The sequence below is a fragment of the Polypterus senegalus genome, chromosome 9, assembly GCF_016835505.1.
Source record: "Polypterus senegalus isolate Bchr_013 chromosome 9, ASM1683550v1, whole genome shotgun sequence".
Lineage (NCBI taxonomy): Eukaryota > Metazoa > Chordata > Cladistia > Polypteriformes > Polypteridae > Polypterus > Polypterus senegalus.
In genome coordinates this window covers 41,253,750-41,279,742 of record NC_053162.1, presented here as the reverse complement: position 1 = coordinate 41,279,742, position 25,993 = coordinate 41,253,750, and the positions used below count along the sequence as shown (strand labels likewise).

Sequence of the window (25,993 nt, the reverse complement as noted above, 5' to 3'; positions counted from 1 at the left end):
CGGTCCTGTTCAGCCTATATACATGGGACTTCCAATACAACTTGGAGTCCTGCCACGTGCAAAGGTTCGCTGACGACACTGCTATCGTGGGCTGGATCAGGAGTGGGCAGGAGGATGAAAAGAGGAACCTAGTCAAGGACTTTGTTAAACCACCTACACCTGAACACCAACAAAACCAAGGAGCTGGTTTTGGATTTTAGGAGGCCCAGGCCCCTCCCGGACACCGTGATCATCAGAGGTGACTGTGTGCAGAGGGTACAGACCTATAAATACCTGGGAGTACAGCTGGATGATACACTGGACTGGACTGCCAATACTAATGCAAGAGAGGACAGAGCTGACTATACTTCAAAAAAGGCTGGCATCCTTCAACATCTGCAATAAGATGCCACAGATGTTCTATCAGACAGTTGTGGCGAGCACCCTCTTCTACGCGGTGGGGTACTGGGGAGGCAGCATAAAGAAGAGGGACGCCTCACGCCTGGACAAACTGGTGAGGAAGACAGGTTCTATTGTAGGCACGGAGCTGGACAGTTTGACATCTGTGGCAAAGCAACGGATGCTGAGCAGGCTTCTGTCAATCATGGAGAATCCATCTCATCCACTGAACAGTATCATCTCCAGACAGAGGAGCAGCTTTAACGACAGACTGCTGTCACTGTCCTGCTCCACTGACAGACTGAGGAGAGCGTTCCTCCCCCTCACTATGCAACTCTTCAATTCCACCTGGGGGGTAAACGTTAACACTATACAAGATTATAAACTGTTATACCCGCCTTGCACTCTCTCCTTGCATTTTTTAACTTACATTGCGTTTTTATCACTCTTTAATTAATATTGCTTTTAGCAGTATGCTGCTGATGGAGTGTGTGAATTTCCCCTTGGGGATTAATAAAGTATCTGCCTGCCTTCCTGCGTGCCTGCCTGCCTGTGTTAACATATGTCATATACTTCACATAAACAGAAGCCCTCAGTTTATCATTAATGATATGTCCAAGTGCACAAGTTTACATTATAGAGTATTACAGCTCAATTCAAATTTCCTTCCTGCAGAGCTAGGCAGCATACCTGGTAAAAAATCTCAGCTTCATGCTCTTTTTGCTTATTTACTTGGTGTTGTTTGAAACAGGTTGCCAGGTCCACCAGCACAGCTAACCACTACTTTCTTTTGAAGGTACTAATTATGTGCACAGTACCTTTTGCAGTCATATTGATGCGGTGCCCCCTCTAGACCAGCCAATAGATTAATTTTGCAAGAAGAACATTGGGTTTATTGATTTACTGCCTATGGACAGCATGATTAACAGATTTCTAAAAATTAGTTTTGAACTTATTCCTAGTATGAAAAAATGAATGCATGTGATTATAGGTTTTTAATCAAATTGGTAGTTGACTTGGAAAGACCCAAGACTCACTGACTGGTGTGTGGTGGAAGAACCCAGAAGGAGTTAGAAGACATTACCAAAGATAGGATAGCTTGCTTTATCCAGAGCAGAATGTTGTCTTCACAAAATTAACTGGGATAAGTGGAGTGAAAGTAAAGTGAAATAAAGTAATATTTATCATTTATCTAATACTTAATTCCATTATTTCAGAAAAAGTCTGTCTATCTTGTGTAAAAGTTTTAATTTCAGATATGTCTGAATCACCTGTGTATATAGACTGAAAAAGTAACAAAGCTTTTAGAGCAGAATATAGTTTTTAGACTATATTACAATTATCAAATGAGTTAGTGCAGTGGCTTATTAATTAATACTATTGCCTTACATCTTGTAGCTTCAACACCCACCTTGATCAATGTCTGTGTAGAGTCTGCACTTTTCTCTGTGTTTTTGTGGGCTATCTCCAGATTCTGTAGCCTTTCCCCTCATCACAAATACTGTATATGTAGGTTAAAATGACTTGCAGCTCTAAAATTCCAAGGTAAGAGTGAGGGTACACTATGCTGCTACTTTAGTTAGACTTTGGAACATCTGTGATGCTTTAATAGAATAAACTTATTTCAGAAAACAAAGGGAGGAGTATGCAGAATATGTCAGATGCTTTGATGGAATAAACTATTTCAGAAAACAAAGGGAGGGGTATGCAGAATATATCAAAGGGTTTCTTTCTTTGCACATATAACTGTGGTGCTCTTTTTAATAGATCTGTAAGTTGATTAGTTATAAACACTCCAATTAGGCTAAAGTCAGCAGGTACTCATTATACTTTACACTAATCCTCCCTTTCTTTGTATTTTTCTGTTATTTAAAATTTTACTAAATCTGAATGTAAATGTTGACTCCTCACAATGAATAGTGATAAGTAAATATATCTTGGTGATCTACTGCACAATATGTATAACCTGAAGGAATCATATATAAGTCCAGGAGGCAGAGTAAGAACCATGAATGATAGGTTCAGTACTGGGAAAGGCACTGTGGAAAGTTAGCCACAACTGTATTAAAGTAACCACCACAACAAAAACAAAAAATGTTTACAACTTATATAGTTATTTTGTATTTAACTTATATTAAAGATTCATTCAGCATATTATCCACGTACAGCTCTGTTAGGCAAAACCACTGGAAAGTTGACAGAGATTAATGTAGCAATTAGCTGAAATATATTTGGTGCAGCAACTATAACCTCCTTCAGGTGCAACATGCAAAATCTGGATTGTTTATGGTTATACAAGGCGTCAAAAAAGTTTCAAAGTTCAGCAGGTCAGCTGAAAAAGTGCACCATCATGTCTGGAGTTCAGTGATATTGAGGTTTTTAAGTTCCAGGGTGTGGTAACACTTTTTGCAACTTTTAAGATAATACTGTTTTGGTACAATAAACTAAATAGTACAGTATTTAACTAGAAGATTTATCCTTTTTGCTATAAATCGCTGGGAACAGAGAACTTTCACATCATACCTCGTGGTAGAAATGTTATATTTGGAAGAATACTATTTTATAAGCAAGTTGTAGATACAAGTGCAAAGCATATTGAATGAATAAGTCAGAGTGATATATTTAATATTGCTTGAACTTAATTGCTACCTAAAATATCATTTCAGAAATAATTTGTCATACCTTACTAACAATGTTTACTTTATAGATTGACTTTCTGTAAAGAACTTCCCAACATATTTTACAACTACAGATCTTCAGAAAAGCAAAATTATACATATATACTCTGGTTCTCCTCCAACATCCCAAAAACATACTTGACAGGTTAATTGACAGCGTAAAACAGGATGCATATGAGCATCTGTCTGGGTTGTGATGGACTGGCATAACAACTAGAGTTGATTTCCAAAAGATGTAATTGCATAAGCAAGCAAAGGTAATGGACAGATGTGTAACTTTTTTCTCTGTTAGTTGACTTGCACTGAGTCACAAACATTTTAAGTTAAAGACAGTGACTGAACTGATAGTCTTGTGGTTTATAGTCTAGTGCCTTAACCAGTAGAATACACTGGCTGTGTACTATTACACTCCAAAACAAAGGATGCTGCATATTTATTTACACAAAGATACATAGGATCTAAAATATATTTTCTCTGCAGATAACAGCGCAGGAACTTTCTGATAACAGAGTAATAAGCCTTACCATGATGGGAAGAAAACTTGATAAAAAGGTAAGTCCCTTTTATTTCTGCTACATCTGAAAAAATAAGTTGAAATAGGAAAGCTTATAGTTCTCCAATGAATAATGTGGTATATGTAAGCAGTTAACTAACATTTAACTTGATAATAAAAAAAATATATTTTAAAATTAATTAGACAGTTAATCATTAAACAGATGCCAGGCTTTCTCACATGTAGTCTTCTGGCATTATCAGTAAAAGTTACGAGTTGCTGTTGTTCTTAACAAATTATAAAACAATCCCAATCATATTGAGAAATTAAAAGAGAAAAAACATTGCATAATAATGTGAATAGAAATACTGATGTCTGCAATATTTATTAGAAGTACTAAATACAGTGGTGCCTCGCTATATTGCGCTTCGACTTTCGCGGCACTGGTTCGCGGATTTCTGCGGACATTGGGTCTTTTAATTTATGCTACATGCTTCCTCAGTTGGTTTGCCCAGTTGATTTCATACAAAGGACGCTATTGGCAGATGGCTGAGAAGCTATGCAATCAGAGCACATATTACATATTAAATAAAACTCCTCAATGATATACAATGTGCTTCCCGCGTGGTGCTTGATTGTTTGAATTTTCTCTGTCTCTCTCACTCTCTCTGCCTGCCGGAGGGGGTGTGAGCAGAGGGGCTGTTTGCTCAGAGGCTGTTTGCCAAGAGGATACGGACGCTCCTCTAAAAAATGCTGCTGTATCGTGGTGCTTCGGCATACTTAAAAGCACGTATTGATTTTTTGATTGTTTGCTTTTCTCTCTCGCTCTCTCTTTGACATTCTCTGCTCCTGACACACATTCTTTGAAGAGGAGGATATGTTTGCATTCTTTTAATTGTGAGAAAGAACTGTCATCTCTGTGTTGTCATGGAGCATAGTTTAAACTTTTGACTAAAGGATGTTATTTCATGTCTAGAGGGCTCTAATAATGTTAACAGTGTGGGAGAGTTTATAAGGGCTTAAAATATATAAAATAACCATACAAACATATGGTTTCTACTTCGCGGATTTTCATCTATCACGGGGGTTCTGGAACGCAATCCCCGCAATCAAGGAGGGATTACTGTATACATCTTTGGATATTACTGACTCTGCTGAACTTAAATGAAGTTAAATACTGAGAGTGCAATAATCAAGCAAATAAAAAAATCAAGCCTGGGGTTCAGACACTGAGATAAAAAGAGCAAATGAATCATGGAAAAAAGTGGTCTTTATAACAGATACTGAAGACAATTGAGTATTGGCAAGCCTTTTACTAGACACACACACAATAAAGAGTGTGAAACTGGATAAGGATGATAATGATGTGATCACAGAATGTATTTATGTCATGTATATTGGTGCGACTCAAACCAGCTACAACTGAAGACCAACAAAACCAAGGAGCTCTTGGTGGATTTTAGGAGGCCCAGGCCCCTCATGGACCCCGGGATCATCAGAGCTGACTGTGTGCAGAGGGTGCAGACCTATAAATACCTGGGAGTGCAGCTGGATGATAAATTGGACTGGACTGCCAACAATGATGCTCTGTGCAAGAGAGGACAGAGCCGATTATACTTCCTCAGAAGGCTGGCGTCTTTCAACATCTGCAATAAGATGCTGCAGGTGTTCTATCTGACGGTTATGGTGAGCACCCTCTTCTATGTTGTGGTGTGCTGGGGATGCAGCATAAAAAGAGGGACGCCTCACGCCTGGACAAACTGGTGAGGAAGGCAGGCTCTATTGTAGGTACGGAGCTGGACAGTTTGACATCTGTGGCAGAGTGACGGGCTCTGAGCAGGCTCCTGTCAATCATGGAGAATCCACTGCATCCACTAAACAGTATCCTCTCCAGACAGAGGAGCAGCTTCAGCGACAGACTGCTGTCACTGTCCGATTCCACTGACAGACTGTTGAGATTGTTCCTCCCCCACACTATGCGAGGGGTGGGGTGGGGTAAACGTTAAAATTATACAAAGTTATTGTCTGTTATACCTGCATTTTTATCACTCATTAATTTAATATTGCTTTTTTATCAGTATGCTGCTGCTGGAGTAAGTGAATTTCCCCTTGGGATTAATAAAGTATCTATCTATCTATCTATCTATCTATCTATCTATCTATCTATCTATCTATCTATCTATCTATCTATCTATCTATCTATCTATCTATCTATCTATCTTAAAATGCCTGTTACTTGTTTCCACTTGCAGGATTTCTTTGGAAAATCAGATCCATATTTAGAGTTTCACAAACAAGGTGACGATGGCAAATGGATGCTCGTACACAGAACTGAGGTGCAGTATTAGAATTCTATATGCTTTTCTTTCCTGACTGCCATTTTTGTGTATTGAGTTCAGATTTATGAGATTGCATAATTATTCTTCAACAATGGCTACAAACAAGTTGTTAATGCAACATGGCAAGTTAAGATTCTTCTTTTTCTAATAAATGTATATTTGTAGTCAGCTGATACCATAAGGACTTCACGCCATCTCATTACATCCTTTACCCACGTTGAAAGATCTCCACTGCTTTGTGTACTTCTTTAAAAAAAATAATAAAATAGTTTAATGATACTATATATTTAGCTGAATTTTATTCTGTCTCATTTTTGGTTCTGTGATGGCACAGTGATTTTTGCTGCTGCCTTATAGTTTCAGAGAACTGGGTTAGAATCCTTGCCTGGTTATTGTCCATGCACAGTTTGCACATTCCCCTTTCGAAAGCATGGATTTTGTTCAGGGTCTACCCTGCTTTACTCCAGTCTACAGCCATGTTAGATTGATGGTAATTCTAAATTGTCCTTTTGTGTGTGTGTGGGTGCGTGTGTGTGTGTATGAAAGTGTAATAGATTAATTGGTTCCTTCCTTGAAGCTGATGCTGCTGGGTTGGACTCCAGCAGCCCACAACATTGCAATAGAATAAGTGGGTTCAGAAAAAAAAGCAAACATGCTCATTCTATTAATATGCGCCTTTTTAGTTTACAGATATTGTAAACGGGGGGGCACGGTGGTGCAGTGGGTAGCGCTGCTGCCTCACAGTTAGGAGACCCGGGTTCGCTTCCCTGCGTGGAGTTTGCATGTTCTAACCCGTGTCTGCGTGGGTTTCCTCTCCATGTCCAAAGACATGCAGGTTAGGTGCATTGGCGATTCTAAATTGTCCCTAGTGTGTGGTGGGTGTGTGTGTGCGTGCCCTGCGGTGGGCTGGCGCCCTTCCCGGAGTTTGTTTCCTGCCTTGCACCCTGTGTTGGCTGGGATTGGCTCCAGCAGACCCCCGTGACCCTGTGGTTAGGATATAGCGGGTTGGATAATGGACGGATGGATGGATATGTATAACTAAGACATGTTGCTTTCATAAAATGTCATGAAAAAATATTTACCTTTGTCTGATTTTTCTGCTCTGTTATTTTTTTCCACAATAAATCCTCTTAATACTGTAGATGATAGTTAGAAAGGAAAAATAGTCACTGATATTTCCCACTGCTGTCATCTTTTGGTGTGTAAAGTAATGAAAAACTTCAGGCGTCAAAAAGTTTTGCTCTCTATTGAAATCAGTCTTTTTTAAAGGGATAATGAGAGTTTGCTGTTTGAATATTTTGGCCAGCTTGATTTAACCCTGTTCTGTACAATATAAATATAGGTAATTAATGTTCTTAATTCTTTGCATTTATATAGCGCTTTTCTCAGTACTCAAGGCGCTCAGCAATTGCAGGTTAAGGGCCTTGCTCAAGGGCCCATCAGAGCAGAGTCCCTTTTGGCATTTACGGGATTCAAAACAGGTGCAGATCCCTAACCTCATAGCCACCACTCTTACCATGACAGTGTCAGTTTATACATGTTCTAAAGTCACATCATGTAAAAAAAATAACTACAAATAAAAAATACAAAAATAAAACAAAAATAAAATAAAATGAATAACAAAAGAAATGCTCCACAACTTTGGAGGAAAAATGTTGTTTATATCACAAAAGGGTTACATCATAATGGCTAATAAAAGAATTTTAGAATTTTTTAATAATCTATTTAAAGACTAATAAGTCTGTTTATGTTTCAGCGAGGGTTCCTCCCCTGGCTGGGGTTGAAATCAATCCTTGTTTTATGTTCTTTTTGGTAATTTTAATGTAATTTATTTATGTTAATGTTACTTTTATTCATTATCTGCTTCATTTTCTATGATTGTTTTATGTGCCTTGTGTCTTGTGGGTGGTTCCAGGTGTATGACAAAATGGGTCTGTGTTGGTGTTTTATTATTTATTACAAACTGATATTGTTATCTATTAGTTCAGTTTAATCTTTTAAAAGTTATTGTATTGTAAAAGTTGTTTTGTAAATTGTATTTATTTTAATTTTAAGGAGACAGGTGTATAGCTGCTATTGTATTTTAATAATTTTACTTAAAATGTTTATTATTTTGCTGTTTACCAAGAAAAGAGGTCTAATTTTGAAATAAAATGTTAAGTGGCATATTTTATTACTCATGTTAATTCACTTAGTGAAAGTGAGGCTTCCTTATTACTTAGTTTAATGCTCTATTTTAACCAGGAGTACAGATATGTAACCCCTGTAATCTTCTTTGTCCCTTCTAGACAACATCCTGCTTAATTGTCAGATGGGTAGTAATGGGCAAATTAAGTTTTGTGAAGTATTTGCTGTATTTTCCGAATATGCAAGATATATAGCATTAGAGGTTAAAACAGGAAGGTTACACCCTCAAAAGGTTTCAAGAGTCATTTTTCATTTTTTAAATTATGTTTATTTTCTACACAGCAGATGCATTCACCTTCCAAGATTACCCCAAACATTCTTGAATAATTTATTCTTTGAAAATGGAGCTATTCAGGTCACCTGGTGAAAATTCTTCGATTTGTTAATATCACAATATATATTGCAGAAAAAACTGCAATATATACTGTATTGCAATGTTAGTTTTTTCCAATAACATGCAGCCCTAACATACAGTATATGAATGTGAAAAAGAATTTAAGCATTTCAAAAATGGCCAAATAATAGTTAAACAGACTGGTTAAATAATCACAACTACATCATTTACCATAATATGTTTGTATTTTATTTGAATAGGTCATAAAGAATACTTTGGATCCTGTGTGGAAACCATTCAGCATGCCTCTTGTCTCACTCTGTGATGGAGATGTGGAGAAACCAGTTAAGGTAAATCTCTTGATTTTTAGGGTTTATATGCAGATATGTTAACATGATTAGCAGGTGTTGATTAAACTTTTGTTGGCTTTATACCCTTCCAAAATATACAGTTTAGTTTTTATAATTAACATAAAATTATCTAAAAAAAGGTTAGGTGAACAAATACTCTTGAGGGTGCTTAATCGTGAGATAGAGCAGCTTTCACAGATAATGTAATCGCATTAAGTGACAAATTGTGTTTTTTATTTTATTTTAGTTTTTTTTCAACAAGCATGAAGTACAGAATTAAGAACATGTACCATTTGCGTAATCTGCAAATAACTTAATGTTTTATAATGTCTAAAAAATGTTTTATCCTTTTTTGTTCTGGTTTTATTTATAGAAGCTATGTTTTTAAAAAGTAAAATATTAGTCAAGTTATTATAGGTCCCCTATAACTTTCTGTTAAAAACTTACTCAAACCTGGTTAAATCAATTCAGGGATATGAGGGGCTGAAGGCTATTCAGCCAGCATTGGGTGTAAATTGGGGAAATGTAAGGATTGCTATAGTGCAGGTTGGTATAATATTGTTCAAAATAAATTCAAAGAAAGAAGAAGGAATGAACAAAAATATTTTTTAATTTCTAATTGTAATTATAATTGCATGTTTGTTTGCTTGGTGTTGAAATTGATAAATGTACAAAATTGTCCTTTTTTGTTTTCTTGCTCCTCATCCATCTACATTGCACAATGACACTGATGACAGAGTGTTTCCAAGTATTATTTAAACTCTGTGCATGCATGCAAAAGCTAAGTGTGATTTTTAAAACTACTACAATAACTGCACACGTACACACTTGTCAGAAATAACTGTAAGTAAATGGGAAATTATTTTTATGCAAATGTTTCTGGATAGAATAGTGCCATCCTTACCCACCAAACACATTTTATTCTCTTTATCCTTTTAAGGAACCATTAGCAGGACATTGCCTAAAACAGGGAAGTCAAAAGGGCCAAACATAACACCTTATATACCTAGCACAGGCTGGAATATATCAACAAACACTTCTTGCTATGTTTTCTTTATGACCAAGACAAATGGGTACCTCACGGCTCATCAGAATCGTATATTCTGCTTCGTGTATCTTCAGAAACTGTCCTCCCTGTTTAACAGCTTTTCTTTATTGGACACTGAAGCAAGTTAGTAAAGCTAACTGCGGCCACAGAAAAGAAATTAGAAATGAATAAAAACTTTAAGTCACAGCATAAAGTTAAGTAAGAGTGGCTGTCTGGACCCAGGCTGTATTTGTACTGTACCTAGAATGAAGTAGAAGAACATGATCAGATGGTAGTTAACTGTATTTAAAAAAAAAACAAAAAAACAGAGTAAACATGCTGGTGGTGGAGCACACAGATTGCGTACAGAGTTGGTCATTACAAGTAGCCAGTTTCCATCACAACATCTGTGGTGTGCAGATAAAAGCGAGCGAACACTGGAGACACATTTTAATACCAGGTGTAAATGTAAATTATATATAGAAAAAAATCTATATATGAAACACATGTTAAAGAAAATCTGACTGTCATTGCGGGCTAAATGTAACAAGTTTTGAATACTAATAAAGCGGATCAGTTTAAAACTGTCCAAGGCCTGAATAGAATAAAGAAAAAAAGTGTATTTTTGAGTGAAAGTTCAGATGTTTGGTAGTCTGGTGGTCCAAGTGGAAAGCACACTGTCAATACTATTTTGTACAGTAAATACTTGTGAAATCAGTAAAGTAAAAGCTATCATTTTACAGATTAATTTCAGAAAGTGAAATACCTATTGGTATTTTCAAATAAATGTGTTAAAACTATTACAAAACAGTACACATAGTCATTGTGAAGAATATATTACATTTAAAACTTGCATGTTTTAAATGCAATACCATTAATGTACTGTCTGTTAAAGAGCATTCACAGTGATAGTCATTATACACTTATGAATGTCTAACTTTGCATAATTTGGTGATACCATCACTTTAATGCTTCATAGTATAGGACATGTTTTTCCAACCATTTTCAAAAGCCTCTAAGTAGTAATTCCAGGGAGTTAATATTTTTTTAAGAAAATTTTTTTTTCCTGTAGCATGTAGCATTATTAAGAAAGCAATTGTGCACACCAGTCATACTGTATATTGCAGCCATAATTATTTTTCTATTTAATAACAAGGGGCGAACTTGCTTCGCTTGCCAACCCCCCTGCATGGGCTACGCACCAGCCACTTCGCATCTCTGCCGCTTGCGTATGTAGGTTTCACTTTCACCAAACAACACATCCAAAATCCAAGAAATCTTCTTTGTCCGTGTTTTACAGATCAATTTTGTGTAAAGTGTGATACTTTTGGATGTATGGATTTGTATCTATTATTGGCTGTAGAATTTCGAATATGTCCGATTGTTTAACTCTTTTGATTCTATGTTGCATTGCTTCTCCGTGATCATAAATACAGTAGTACCTTGGTACATCCGCTTTGGAATAAGTCCAACTTGGTATGCGTCCTGCGTGGACATGAAAAATTTTGCTTGGTATACGACCTTTGTTTGGAATACGACTCGCGTGCTAGAACACCGTGTGCTACCTTTGTTTACCTCTCTTGAGACAAAGCCATGACTGCCCACAAGTGTCAGTATGCCAGTTGCTAGCATTCAGTGAACAACCCACGTGCTACCCTTGTTTACCTCTCTCGAGACAAAGCCACGATTGCCCATGAGCGTCAGTACGCGCTATAACTCTGTGAATTTTCATGTGATTTTGTGTTTTTTTGCATAAATTTTAATTGATTGTTGAAAAGTATGAAGGTGTCAAGCGTATCCGGGACTTGGCTGCTGCATACCGTATGCCGAGAACGACGGTATCTACGACTGTGAAAAGCAAAGACGTTATTAAAAAGTAAAGTAAGGTTAAATTTTCACTTATTTCATCTAATTGCTTCTGTATTTATTTATTTTAGCATTAAACCGTTTTTAAATTATTTTATACAACCCCATCAATGTATAATATGCCAATAACAATAGGATTTTTTTAATGGGAATGGATTAATCATTTTCCCTTTATTTCTTATGGGAAAAATTTGTTTGGTATACGTCCTGTTTGGTATAAGTCAAAGGATCTGGAACGGATTAAGGACGTATACTGAGGTACCACTGTATAAACCTGACCGAATTGTGATTTCTTTGAAATTAAACTTGTAGTAGCTTTAATTGTTGTGGGACTACAGATTCTCATTGTGTATGGTCTTGAATCATGCAAATCTACGTTCTGAGCATTGAATGATGAGAATGCAAACAGATTATTGTAGATTCAGATATTTTGCCTGTGGTGTTTGTGGATTTCTTTTAATTCTCATGGATATGCCTCTTCATTGGGAAGAAACACTACTTGTCCCTGATGGCAACACGAATTAGACGATCTAACAGTCTCCGACTTAAACTTTAATTCTGAGCAATATCTACATACTTCCGTCATATCACCTATGTCCATGTATTCGATCTCTTTTTGCTGTTCCATTATTTCACCAATTAATAATTTCCTTTTGTTAGCGCTCATGCGATCTTTACTATCATTTTTTTGAGATTTTTGAATTTTAGTATTTTCATAATCTCTAACCTGCTCTGCCTCTTTACGATGTTCTACTTTGTCTTCTACTTTTTGTCTTTTATTTCCGACCCCACTTGGACCTGCTAGGTTTTCAATTCCACTTCTTCTGGGCTTATTATTACTTTCTTTATTATCTGAATTTGCACTGATTATTATGATTCTTTTTTGAATTCTTTTCTCTCCAACTCTTTTGGGCCTCTTTTCTACGTGCTCCCCCTTCTTTTTCACTTAGTCTTTGACGTGTCATCTTGAACATATAAAATTATTGTCCATAAAAGGACCACATCGAAGGAAAGAAATAGATTGTGTATCTAAAATTACTGCCCAGAAAAGCTTCTTTAAAGGATGTAACTGATGACTTTTCACATTTATAGGAGCTGAGAACACATGAACTGTCTGACAATACACATGAATGAGAAATGATTGTACCGTGTGCATCGTTGTAAATGTTTGAGAGGAGGGCAGGTCTTTTCAAAATCTCTTGTCTCGCGGGACTTGAAATTATCTCTCGCGGAACTTTAAATTATCTCAGAGAATGTCTCGATGCAGGATTTCCTTTTATAATAGAAAGATGTAAAGGTTAGTACAGTACAGGTTAGTGTGGTAGAAATCAAACATATTAATTAAAGAAAGAAACGTATTCTCAATCAGGACAAGTTTAATAAAACTTTCTTGATTCAGCAATCAGGCAGGAGTGAAGCTGGTCATTTTGTCATTTAATTACTCCTTGGCAAATACCTTAGAGGGAACATCCATCACAGCAGTCTGTTACAGCATGATTAGAATGGCTGGAGAAACAAAGGATAAAGGTTCATTTTATAAACTATTGAATTTACATACAGTGCCAATCAATGCATACATTTTATTCTGGTTGGTTCGTTGATTTATTATATTCTTATTTGTCTTATACACTTTGGGTTCAGCCACCACCGTTTTAAGCTTCTGTGCATGTAACAACTGTCCATTTTAGTTGTCTACAGGACTTCTGCTGATTTCTAAGTCATCTTTCAGTACCTTTTTTTGTATTACATCAGCCTTTCATTCTGGTTCATCCTTTGTTTGTTTGACCATCTCAGTAATTTTCCAAACCCAATTCTTATATATTTCAATGCACAATGCAAACCAAAATACTTATCTGGTTTTACCTCTAAATTATTCTCTCACACTAGTTCAAAATCCCATGCCAGGTTCTGGATTTGCATACACATATTCAAGTAGTGGAAAGACAGCATCATGTTGTAGGCAGTTTACCTAAAAGACCTGAATTCTTCAGTGTGTCAGCAGTACTTAAAAACATTCAAAGCTACTCTAAAAGTGAGCTTAGCACCAATAAAACACCATTACAGTTGGAAAAAGGTAAAATATTAAAATAGTACAGAAAAAAATAAATATAATTTGAAAAGTTGGATCTTTTACGTTTTAAAGGCTGTGCTGGAAGCATTTAAACTCCACATCCCTAGATGTACTTTTTCAAACCTTTATTATGCACTGCTTGCTCTCCTTGTGCCAAATCTCAAAGTGTGATTTAGTGACTTAATGAGCTTAATAATGACATAACTAATAGAAGCTCAAATGCACAGAACAAGTGAATTTTTCCTTATTATTTTTTAAAATTACATTTCCCTTACTCATTTAAAAATACTAGTCTGCAACATTTTTTGTCCTAAAATTTGTGAAGTAGTGAAACATATCTATGCTCTAAAATACTGTAATATAATTAAAGTGTTCATTTATAAATATAAATTTTAAATCTTTCTATTTAACATATGCTTCCTGTATATACTGAGAAAACTGCTGTACTTGTGCATTTTCAGTAGAGTGGTAAGTACAGGGGCTTTTAGGTTAACTTCACAAATTTGATTTAAAAAAATAGCTGTGAGCATTATTTATTAGGTGTCATAAAATACACACTGTTTCAGTCAATTAATTTTTCTGACCTGGTTTAGTCCAGTACAAGACAATAGGGAATTTAATCCTGTCCTTGAAGTACTGAGCATAAGGAAGAATTTTTCTCTGGATGGAAGCTAGTCCATTGCTGGGCACTAATGTATACAGCCCTAACCAAATCAGAGAAATTGGTTCTCCAACATGTCCATTTCTGGGATTTGAGAGGAAAGACTTGTGTGTTGGGAGAAAAACTCACAAATGTGTGGGGAGGGAATACCAGTTCCTCACAGCCTGTCAGCCAGAAATCTAACCTGGGCCCCTGAAGCTGTGAAGAATCCCATGTCAGTCATATGAAATAGTACTTCTTTAAGTGTAAGTATCCAGTATATACAGCCTTATTTATTTATTTTCTTTGCAGGCACATGATTAACAATACTTTTGAGTGTAAATTTGCTTTGGAAAAGTCTGGTACAGTTGTGTTTATTACTGAATGAAAATCAATAAATAGGATAATTGTATAAGTACATAAAGATTACAGTAAATCTATTGGCGCTGTAAGCAAGCTAAGCAGTAGGTCAAGTGTACTGTGACTGAATTGAAATACTGAATATTCATACACTGAGATGTTTTCAGAAAGGAAATATTTAGCTTTTTGGCCACCAGAATAATTATAAACATTTTAAACTCATCAGATCAGTTTCTTAGTGTAAAAGGAGAGACATTTTTAGATGAACTGTTTGGAAGAGTTCTTAGTCTAAAAAAGCAAACATTCATTAGAACAATCTAATCAACAATAGGACATTCAGCCCAACAAAGCTTTCCAATGCTATCCAATTAATTCTTCTAAAATAACATCAAGTCTAGTTTTGAAAGTCCCTGAAGTCCTGCGTCTACCACATTACTTAGTAGCTAATTCCATGTGTCTGTAGATCTCTGTGTAAAGAAGAACTTCCTCATGTTTGTGCGAAATTTACCCTTAACAAGTTTTGAACTATGTCCCCGCGTTATTCATGAACTCATTTTATAACAACAGTCTCAATCATGTCTCCTCTTTATTTTCTTGTGCTTAAACTGAAACGGCTCAGCTGTTTTAATCTTTCCTCATAATTCATCTCCTGTAGCCCTGAAGTCTGCCTAGTTGCTCTCATCTGGACTATTTCCAGTGCTTCTATGTCCTCTGGAGCCTGGAGACCAAAACTGTAGACAGCACTCCAGATGAGGCCTCACCAGTGCATTATAAAGCTTGAGCATAACCTCCTTGGACTTGTACTGTACATATCATGCTATTTAAACTAAAATTATGTTAGCCATCTTAATGGCTTCTGAACACTGTCTGGCAGTTGATAGTGTCGAGTCCACTATGTACTTTCGATTTTAAGACCTCACATTGTGTATTCAAACCCAACATTTTTGCTTCCTACATGTAATACTTGCTAATTTTAGATTTTATCTGCTCCAAATATGCTAAAGCCTGTATGCTGTCCAAGTCCCTCTGAAATTATTCAGATTCTAGATTATCTGATAATCTACCTACCTTGGTGTAGCTGCATTTGCCCAAAATTACCAAAATTCTGCAGCTTTAGTTTGCTTCATGAGATTCTGGCACTAATGTCACATACTGAAATGATTCCATAGACAAAATACCTTTGTTTTTAAAAGTTTTAGTAAAAATTCAAGGTAAAAAAGTTTACACAAAAATAGAGAAATAGTTGGCATTGCAAAGTAAAGGAAAGTCATTGTTTTGACGAAAATTCCGTTTATGGCTTTGTCTTGTTTCATTTCCCTAAGTTTGCTCATACAGTTGAACCCCTTCTAAACAGTCAGAAAACTGTATGCCTACCCATTTACAAAATGCAAATGCTAGCAATGAGACTAATTCCAAAAACTGACTCAATTAACACATAGTATTAAAGATATATCCAAGAGGGTTCTATCTCAGGTTAGCTACAGGGGGTAAAGACTAGCATAATCTATAGCTATGAAAGGGAATTATATTCTATTCAAATTAAGCAAGCAATAATATGAATTTAACTTAAGGCATTAACTTTCTAAGATTGGCTCTTACACTTGGTATCACCTGCAAACTTAACTAGTTTGTTACTTATATTCCTATCCAGATCATTTATATATATTAAAAATAGCTATGGCCCTAGCACTGACCCCTGTGGAACATCACTCTTAACATCAGCTAATTTTCATAGGGTTTCTCACACCATCACCCTCTATTTTCTGTGTCTGAGTCAATTTTGCATGTATCTACAAACTTCACCCTGAACTCCCTTTTCTTTTAGTTTGATGCCCAACCTTTCATGTGGTACCTTATCAAATACTTTCTGAAAGTCAAGATAAATAATATCATGTGATTCACTTTGATCATATTCTTTTGTTGCTTCCGCACAGATTTTGGTAAAACATGACCTTCCTCATCTGAACCTATGCTGACTGTTCAGTGAAACTACTGTTCTTGCCATGTGTTATCCCATCTTTCCCTTAATAATTTTTTCCATTAAATAAACTGTGTTTCACATTAAGCTTACTATTATATTATATTTGCCTGGATCTACCTGGTCATACTTTTTTTTATAGTGGGATAATATTTGCCATCTTCCAGTCCTCCGGAATTTCCCTAGTATGCAACTACAATTTCCAAATCCATCAGTTCCTCCTTTTACCGCTGGCAAGTTATTTGCTTCCTCACATGTGAAGACCTCAGAAGAATGCAAGTTTAGAGCATCTGCTGTTTCACTGTCTGTGTTCTTAATTCACCTTTGCTGTTCCTTATGCACTTAACCTCCTCCTTGACTGTTCTTTTACAACTAAAATAATGAAAGAATCTGTTTGGGTCATCTTTTGCCTTATCTGCCATATTCCCCTCTAACTGCCTTTTAGCCTCCCTAATATCATTCTTAATGACTGCCCTCATGTTCTTATATGGTCTGCGATTCACATTGGAGTTATTATTTTTATAAACCCTATATAGCTGTTTCTTTCTTTTTACCTTGTTTTCCAACTCTTTATTAACCCACTGTTTTTTTTTTACATTTCCTTTTAGTATGTATACTTGTGCTGCATTATGTGTAAAACATTTTTAAACCTGTTCCACTGCTCCTTGACAGTTTCCACACTTAAAAGCTTATCCCAGTCAATCCTTCTTATTTTTTGCTGCATCTGCTCAAACTTTGCCCTACCAGAGTTAAACTTAACAGTTTTTAGTCTTTGTGTCCACACTCTTTGAAAACATTGAAAGTTGCATTTTATTATGGTCACTTGACCCTAATGGTTCAATGACCTCTACACCCTCGATTCTATCCTGAATATTACAAAATATTAGACCTAGGCAGGCTTACCCTCACATTGGTGCTTTAACATACTGTGTTCATACACAGTCACTGATTACTTCTAAAAACTCCTGCTGTTGTGCTCTGCTATTTCCAAGGTTATTCCAGTTAATATTCACATAGTTAAAGTCCTAATATCCCCCTCTAAATTTGCATTTTTAATACTACTAAACTGTGGTGGGCTGGCGCCCTGCCCAGGGGTTGTTTCCTGCCTTGCGTCCTGTGTTGACTGGGATTGGCTCCAGCAGACCCCCGTGACCCTGTAGTTAGGATATAGCGGGTTGGATAATGGATGGATATTACTAAAAACATGTGCATTTAAATTACTGTCTGCATTGGGTTGTCTATAACACACTTCTAAAATAGATGTCCTCATTAAGATGGGGCTTATTGTTCAATTGATAAGGACTTCTGTTTAAATTCTGTTTGTAATAAGAAACAACCCCACGCTCATGTTCTGTTCTGTCTATCCTTCCTAAAAAATGTGTATCTATCATAATTATGCTCCACTACATACAACTCCAACTCACGTGTTTTATTTTTGATAATTCTTTCTTTAAGGAAAGCTATTTTTAATGTGCTATTCATTTTACTTTTGCATTTAAATGTTGGGTTAAAATTTACTTTACTATACATTTTTATTTTTACACTACTGTTTTACAAACCTGGTCTGTCCTAAGCTCCCTGCTCCCCATACCCTAGTTTAAACAAACCTCGACTAACCTACTCATAAGCCTTCCCAATTGCCCCTCTGGTTCAGATTTCATTATATTCCACTATATGTAAAACATATCACTGTTAGTAATGTTGAGAAGGGATTGTTATTTTATAAATATATCTTTTAAGTTGTCTTTTGCTTTTACATCCTGTCAGTGCTCATGTCCATTTCAGTATATGATGTCCATTATGTTTTACAGTTGGATAAAGCAAACTTTTTGGTACCCCTATTCTGAAAGTTGCATTGCATCAGTTTTTATTATGCCTTGATATTACATGTTCCTATCATGTTATGCTCAGGTTCTCTTTATAAATTTTGGACAAAGAAGGCATAATTCCATAATCCCAAGAGCCATCTTCTGTAGCCAAGGATCAAACCGCCAAGGTCCCCACCTTCGGCCACCACCCAACTCACATTGCACCCGACCTCCGAGTCCATGGGAAGGGGGGCCCACATTGCCTCTTCAGGCTGTGCCCGGCCGAGCCCCATGGGTACAGGCCCGGCCACCAAGCGCTCGGCATTGAGCCCCACCTCCAGGCCTGACTCCAGAGAAAATGCGGAAAACGCCGTCCAAATTTTTTATTCTTCATAGGACGTTTAGTTGAATCGCTCTTTGTCTCATCCCCCACCTAGGACCAGTTTGCCTTGGGTGGCCCTACCAGGGGCTTAAAGCCCTGGACAACAGACCTCCTAGGATCATTGAGACATGCAAACCCCTCCACCACGATAAGATGGCAGTTTGAGGAGTTATCCTGCCCCAAGTGGAGGAGTTCAAGTATCTCGGGGTCTTGTTCACGAGTGAGGGAAGAATGGATCGACAGGCAGATCAGTGCGGCGTCCGCAGTGATGCAGGCTCTGCATCGGTCTGTCGTGGTGAAAAAGGAGCTGAGCCGTAAGGTAAAGCTCTTAATTTACCAGTCAATCTATGTTCCTACCCTTACCTGTGGTCATGAGCTATGGGTAGTGACCGAAAGAGAGAGATCGCAAATATAAGCGGCTGAAATGAGTTTTCTCTGCAGGGTGTCTGGGCTTTCCCTTAAAGATAGGGTGAGAAGCTCAGTCATCTAGGAAGGGCTCAGAGTAGAGCCGCTGCTCCTCCGCATCAAGAGGAGTCAAATGAGGTTGCTCGGGCATCTGATCAGGATGCCTCCTGGACCCCTCCCTGGTGAGGTGTTCCGGGCACGCCTAACCGGGAAAAAGCCCCGGGGAAGACCAAGGACACGCTGGAGAGACTATGTCTCTCGTCTGGCCTGGGAACGCCTCGGGATTCAACCAGAAGAGCTAGAAGAAGTGGCCGGGGAGATGTAAGTCTGGGCATCTCTGCTCAAGCTGCTGCCCCCGCGACCCGACCTCGGATAAGCGGAAGAGGATGGATGTAATTTGTGTGTGTTTCCTTTAGCAGATAAATACTACTGTAGCAGAAAATTTAAAATACAACTGATCTAGGCTGGAAAAAAACATTTTAAACAGGTAGAAGTGTTGATATCATGGTTGTGGCCTTATATAATTAAGTGTTTTCAGGAAACAGTTTTGTTATACTTTCCTATCACCCAGACAAACTCTTTTGTGCTTAAATTCATCAGAAGCTGTTCAGCATGATAATCTGATTATTAAATGGTTATTTGATTATGTAATTATTAAATCATGAGTACTTAATCCAGTAGTTTGATTATCAAATTTTGCACTGTGATTTTATGTGTACAGTAAATATCTTTCTGTTGTCTACTAAAAAGTTAGTCTGTTTCTAGCCCTATGTAAATTTATATAATTCAAACAATATTCTTTTTTTTTTAGATTATGTGTTATGACTATGATAATGATGGAGGTCATGATTTCATTGGGGAGTTTCAGACAACTGTGGCAAAGATGTGTGAAGCACAAAATGCCATTGAGGTAAAATGTTCATTCTACACATTTATTTTGTTTCTGATATTTTTGCTCTCAGAGTGTACACTACCATTTATATGCTCAATGTTTCATACTAGTACAAATACAGCATAATTAAAATTTCTGCACAAACTAAAGAGGAATAAAGTGGTATGTGTTTTATCTGTCAGCCGGGAGGCCAGAGCTATGAAGAGATTTGTATAATTTATGAATGAAGTCCATAAATTGATAAACGTTCACATTACAAAACTCACTTTTTCTGTTTATGGTTCAGATGTGGTGATTAACTATATTTCAACAAATACCCCAAACGTGCTAGCTGTAATAAACCAAATAATGCAATTTATTTATAACACAAGGATAATAAAATATAAATATGTGCAAGTATATACAGACAAAGGACATTTACAAACAACATAAAACATAAATCTGCGCTAGCTTAGTTTGATCTTTTTCTCTCCTATTGAAGAAGACATAACAACAACAATGTTTATTTCTATAGCACATTTTCATACACAGGATATCTCAAAGTACTGTACAAGATGTCAAAGAAATAGTTACAAGAAAGGAATAAACAATTAAACTAGGTAAGAATAATAATTAATAAGTAACAAAAAATTAATATTAGTCTTTATATATAATATTGTAAGTCTCTAAAGATGAGTCTGATGATGAGGTCATATGGCTGTTAGGACAGAAAATACAAAAAAACTACCGTTAAGCTGGAGAAAAACAAAATCATACTGCTATTCCAAGGCCAAAAGACCATCCAACCCCACACTGGCATTCTGTGTATCATACATGTTCTTAAGTCATTCCTCATTGTTTCTAGGCTTTGCCCCAGAGGATTCAATGCAGTAGGTCTTGTGGACAGCTAGGGTATTTGCTGTCATTTGAGCATCATAGGCGGTTACCCAGTGCCTCGGTCAGGTGGTGAAAGTGCAAAACATCAAAAAAGAGCTTAGTGTTTTTCCTCATTTAGCTTGAAAAGGTTACTACATACCTATACAGATATGCAAATATACAAGTAAGACATTGTATCAGAGAGCCCAGAGCACCAATTTACCCGTCAACAAACATAGCTTCACTGTGTGTATAAGCTTATGTGAGATGTTTCCCTGGATTTGCTACTGAATTTGAGGAGAGAAACTTATAACAACTGTAAGCCTGTTTTTCAATGAGGTTATCATTTTTCTGTTACACTGACACCAATAACCAGAATACATTAGATGACTTTATCCAAAATACAAAATTACAATCAATTGATTGGTTCTTGTTAACTCTGGGTTTAGGCAATTGTTTGTTCCCTTTGTTCCAATTCTTTCTAGTCAGCTTTTTTCGGCACACATGGAAGAAATGCATTTTTCCAATTCTTCTGAGTCAGCTTTCTTCAACACAGATGAAAAAATTTTCCGCACATTTTTTTTCTTTGTTCAGCTGCTCTTCTCCCTCCTTTTTGTAAGTGCATGTGGTACTGCAATTTGTTTTGAGGTTTCACATACAGTGGTGCTTGTTTGCTAGCTTAAAATTTATGTCTGCTGGGTAGTCGGTGATCAGTTAACTCCCATCTTTAAAAAGACTAAGGGGCTCCGCCCCCTGCTCCCTTTGCTTGTCCACCCCCGGGTTTGGTTTACCGGATATACAATTTAAAGAGATTTTTATTTTCATGGGAATTGTTATATATGCATTATTTTCACTTTTACTTTAAAACTTTTGTAAAAACAATACTTGTCCTTTATTTCCGGCCCCGGGCGTGGTTAGATCTCTTTCTCTTTCTCACAGGACGTATAATGCTGCACGCTAAGGAGATGCCGTCAGATTACCTGCTGTCTTTCTGCTGCTGGCGAGCTGCCAGTTCTGTTTGTCTCATTGCCCGATCATTTCAAAGCCTGTACAGCAGCTGTCCTTTTGCCACCTCATGTCTCTGCTACTTGCATTGTAAAGTGCGGAGGGGATGGGGGGTGCTTAGGGTGGCTGAACGCACGCTAAGGAGAAGCAGTCTGATCATCTGCCTGCTTTCTGCTGCTGGCGAGCTGTGTGTTTTGTTTGTCACTTGTCGTTGTTTTAAGAGCTGGGAGCACATGAAGTGTGTCTGCCAAAAGCAATCCAACAATTGCTAGGTTAGATGTCCTTGACCTTGTCTTGCGTGACGTTGTAAAAACAATGCTTGTCCTTTGTTTCCGGCCCAGGGCATGGTTAAATCTCTTTCTCGCAGGACGTATAACGCTGCACGCGTTGTGAAGGGGGTGCGGCTGAACAAATCCTAAGGAGATGCCGTCGATCATCTGCTGTTTTTCTGCTGCTGCTGTTGTGCTGCCCGCCGATCATTTTAAAGACTGTGCAGCTGGGGGTCTGGGGGTTTAGGTTGGCTGAATGCATGCAAGGAGAAGCGGTCGGATCATCTACTGGCTTTCTACTGCTGCTGTGTTTCGTGTTGTGCTTGTCGCTTGCCATTTTTTAAAAGCTGGGAGCAAGTTAAAGTGTCTCTTGCGGGACTTCAAATTGTCTTCCAAGAAGATCACGTTTCGTCTCCCAAGTCTCCCTCCCCAAGATTTTTTTTATAATAGAGAGATGAATCCATGACTTTACATACAGTCTTTCTTGCTTGTACACCTTCCTTTACATTAACAAGGTTTTGACTTGTGGCACATGTGGCGACTAGCCCAGACACAGACAGGCAGACACGTTCATTTCACCCACAACACGTTTATTTACACTATTTACAAGTCCATAAGTGCCACACAAACCCCACAAGTCCCCAAAGTCCTGGCCTCTTCACAATGCCTCACTGCCTTTAGGCTGCCTCCTCTTGCCTCCTCCACCAAGCTCTGTCCTTCTCCTCACCCGACTCCAGCCCTGAATGAAGGGAGGCGGCCCCTTTTATGATCTCCCAGATGTGCTCCAGGTGTGTTCCGGCAACCCCCCACTGACAAGCCCCAGTGTGGCGGAAGTGCCGGCTGCATCCCCGGAAGCACTAAAGGTGTCCCTGCTCTTCCCCCCAGCACTTCCGGGTGTGACCATGGACCCCCCATCTGGGTACCACACACCCTAATCCAACTCCATTACAGATGGTATACCTGTACCACTCTTCTAGTCCATCACCAGGTTCAACTTTGAGGTAAAAGAGATCTCTCCAGCCTTTGTTGCCATCACAGCCTAGGCAACAGTTGTCCTTCTATGGAGCAGAGTTACAGCCAGGCAGAGAGCACTGAGCATATAGAGCGCCCAGATCTAGTGCTTACAATGGGCTATAAAGGAAAGAGTTGATGTTTTGCCATTGGTTTCATGGGTGCACGTAAGTCCAAACTTTAGATTGACAATTAGTGCAAAGTTTTCTCTATCAGGTTTGCCAGTTATTAAGTTATGGCTTTTTATTTGCTGGCCAAGTGTTTAAATGGTGCATCGTGGAAATATCTCTGGATGTCTTTGCTTTTAATGGATCAGTCTTATCAGATGAGACCCAGTAACTGCATTCCAAAGAGAGGCCATATGAGAACTAACACTTGAGCTGAAATTAAATGTCAGTGAAAGAGGGTCTGGTGGCTGCTTCGTAAGCAAATGACTTATGTTTGTGTGCATGTGCGTGTGCCAAAGCAAAATGGGTGATACCAGGCTGTCATACACTAAAACAAAACACTCAATATTGAACACAAAAAATAAGCAACATAAACATAGAATTATATATATAGGCAGGTCTCGGGTTAAGGCAGTTCTATATATATGAGTGAGCACATAAATCCCTTAAATTCTTCTTTTCAAGTTAATTTGTATTAGTTTTGATTCAATGACTTCCATTTACCGATGACAAAGCAAACTAATTTGGTGTGGATGTATATGTAGCAGCTTTTACTATCTGTGAGGAATAGTAGTACATAGTACAAACTTTGTTTTTGTGCTTTCATGTGCATCTGCAACTGAATGTAACTGGCAGCACATTCAGATATGCTAACTTTGTTTTGCCAAGTGGTATCATGACTCAGGCACCGCCGCGATCTAATGACTGCTTGTAATTCCCTACATCCTAAGTATGTTTCCCTATTTTGCTGTCTAAGGGAGTAGAGCTGCAGTCAGGGGTGCTGCAGAAACAGCACATCTCTGGGATCACTTGTCAGTTTGTTGTGGGTTTTTTGACCATCATTATACCTTTTTCAACTCTATTAGGTACTCTGTCATTATAAAAGGCTGTAGTATTTTTAAATATTCACACTAGAATCCCTGAAACCTACAAAAAACTTGTAATCCCAGGCCACACTAAATTCTTTTGCACATCTCCATTTGCGTCTTTTGTTTTGTAAATGTGTCAATCAGCACAAGCAGCAAGCAGTCTGCTATCCCATCCCCCCACTGCTACAGCTCACCTTGGGCAAAAACTTCTCCCAGCTGAAGATTCTTTATCTGGGTGTGAGGTGCCTGGAATTGTATAGGGTAAATAATATATCATTATTTGGAACACATGCATTTCATGTGTATTCCATGTTTACAATGATCTATTTAAATGTAGGATGACAGGATAACCCTAACCCCTACCCTAATCCTAACCCTAACCCTAATTTTCCGAAATGTACTATACAGGTCATAAAATGAATAATTCCAAATATCATATATACCTATGGTTTTTTTTTTTTTTTGTGACATCATAGACCATAAGGTGCATACTAATTCAGCATGAGCAGGAACACTCAATAAAACTGAATAAAAAAAAAAAAATCAAGTGACAGTGAGATACGAAGATGGCAAATTCATTAGCGTTTGTGTGTCAGCTGTTATCCCTCCAGATCAGAGAATGTCCAGTTCCATTGCCTGAAGATACCACTCACATCTGCGGTTACTCCCAGTTTCAAATAAAAACTAACAGTGTCAGATCCCTAGGGTGGTAGTATGTATCGTGATCGAGACTGAGAGAATACAACTGGAAAAAAAATGGTAACTTTTACAAGTCCTATAAATGTACACCATCTGTTACAGACACAAAAAAATGTATGTGTGTACTATATAATATTAACAATAAGAGCAGCTCACTACTGAAAACGGCAAATATAGGATACAGTGGGGATCGAACCGGGGACTTTTGATTACAAGTCAGCAAATCTTAACGCTATGCCATGGAAACTGTTGTATCGTCCTTGAACCTTTTGTGAAAGTATTTATTTGATCTTTGGACTTCAGGCTTCACACATTATATAGTTTATGCCAACATTTTGTTATTTACTACTAAAATATGAAAAACTTTTCTGTTTTAACAATGTGTTTACACAGATTATTATAGAAACGGAAATGCATGTGGTCCAAATAAAAATCTATTATTTCCACTCTAAAACTCCAGCACTTCACTCCCAGATAATCAATCAAGCCATGAGCTGGGAGAACATTCTGCACGTTCTGCGGTGGTGGGGGGATGGATACCAGGCTACTTGCTGCTTGTGTTTATCGGCACATGTACAGGACAAAAGACGTTGACGGAGAGGTTCGAATGGATTTAAGGTGGGCCGGATCTACGAGTTTTTTCGTAGGCTCTGGTAATTCTAGTGTTAACCAGCTGCAGCTGACGCTGGCACTTATGACTGCATCGTGCTGTATGCTATATATAACATTTGCTCTTTTTTTATGTAACACATATTTTTAAAGCTGCTTTTGTGACAGTACTTGTTTAAAGTGCTATATGAAATGACATGTTAGCATTAAGTAAAGTCAAAACTAATTGCCTCACACACCACAGATCTACAGCAGTGCTTTCCACCACATTTCTCTGTTTGAAGTTGCCTCGGTAACATAATGGATTCCTGTTACCAGATT

At 37.6% G+C, this 25,993-nt stretch overlaps 1 protein-coding gene across 2 annotated transcripts in view; it reads left to right on the top strand.

Annotated features, from left to right (window-relative positions):
* cpne2 (copine II) overlaps positions 1 to 25,993 on the top strand; it is a 291,680-nt gene that overhangs the window by 133,148 nt on the left and 132,539 nt on the right. For both annotated transcript variants that reach the window (XM_039762970.1, XM_039762969.1), the window contains exons 5-8: positions 3,537 to 3,608; positions 5,802 to 5,885; positions 8,670 to 8,759; positions 20,108 to 20,206. In XM_039762970.1, the coding sequence (XP_039618904.1) occupies positions 3,537 to 3,608; positions 5,802 to 5,885; positions 8,670 to 8,759; positions 20,108 to 20,206 (345 nt within the window). The remainder of the gene's footprint in view (positions 1 to 3,536; positions 3,609 to 5,801; positions 5,886 to 8,669; positions 8,760 to 20,107; positions 20,207 to 25,993) is intronic.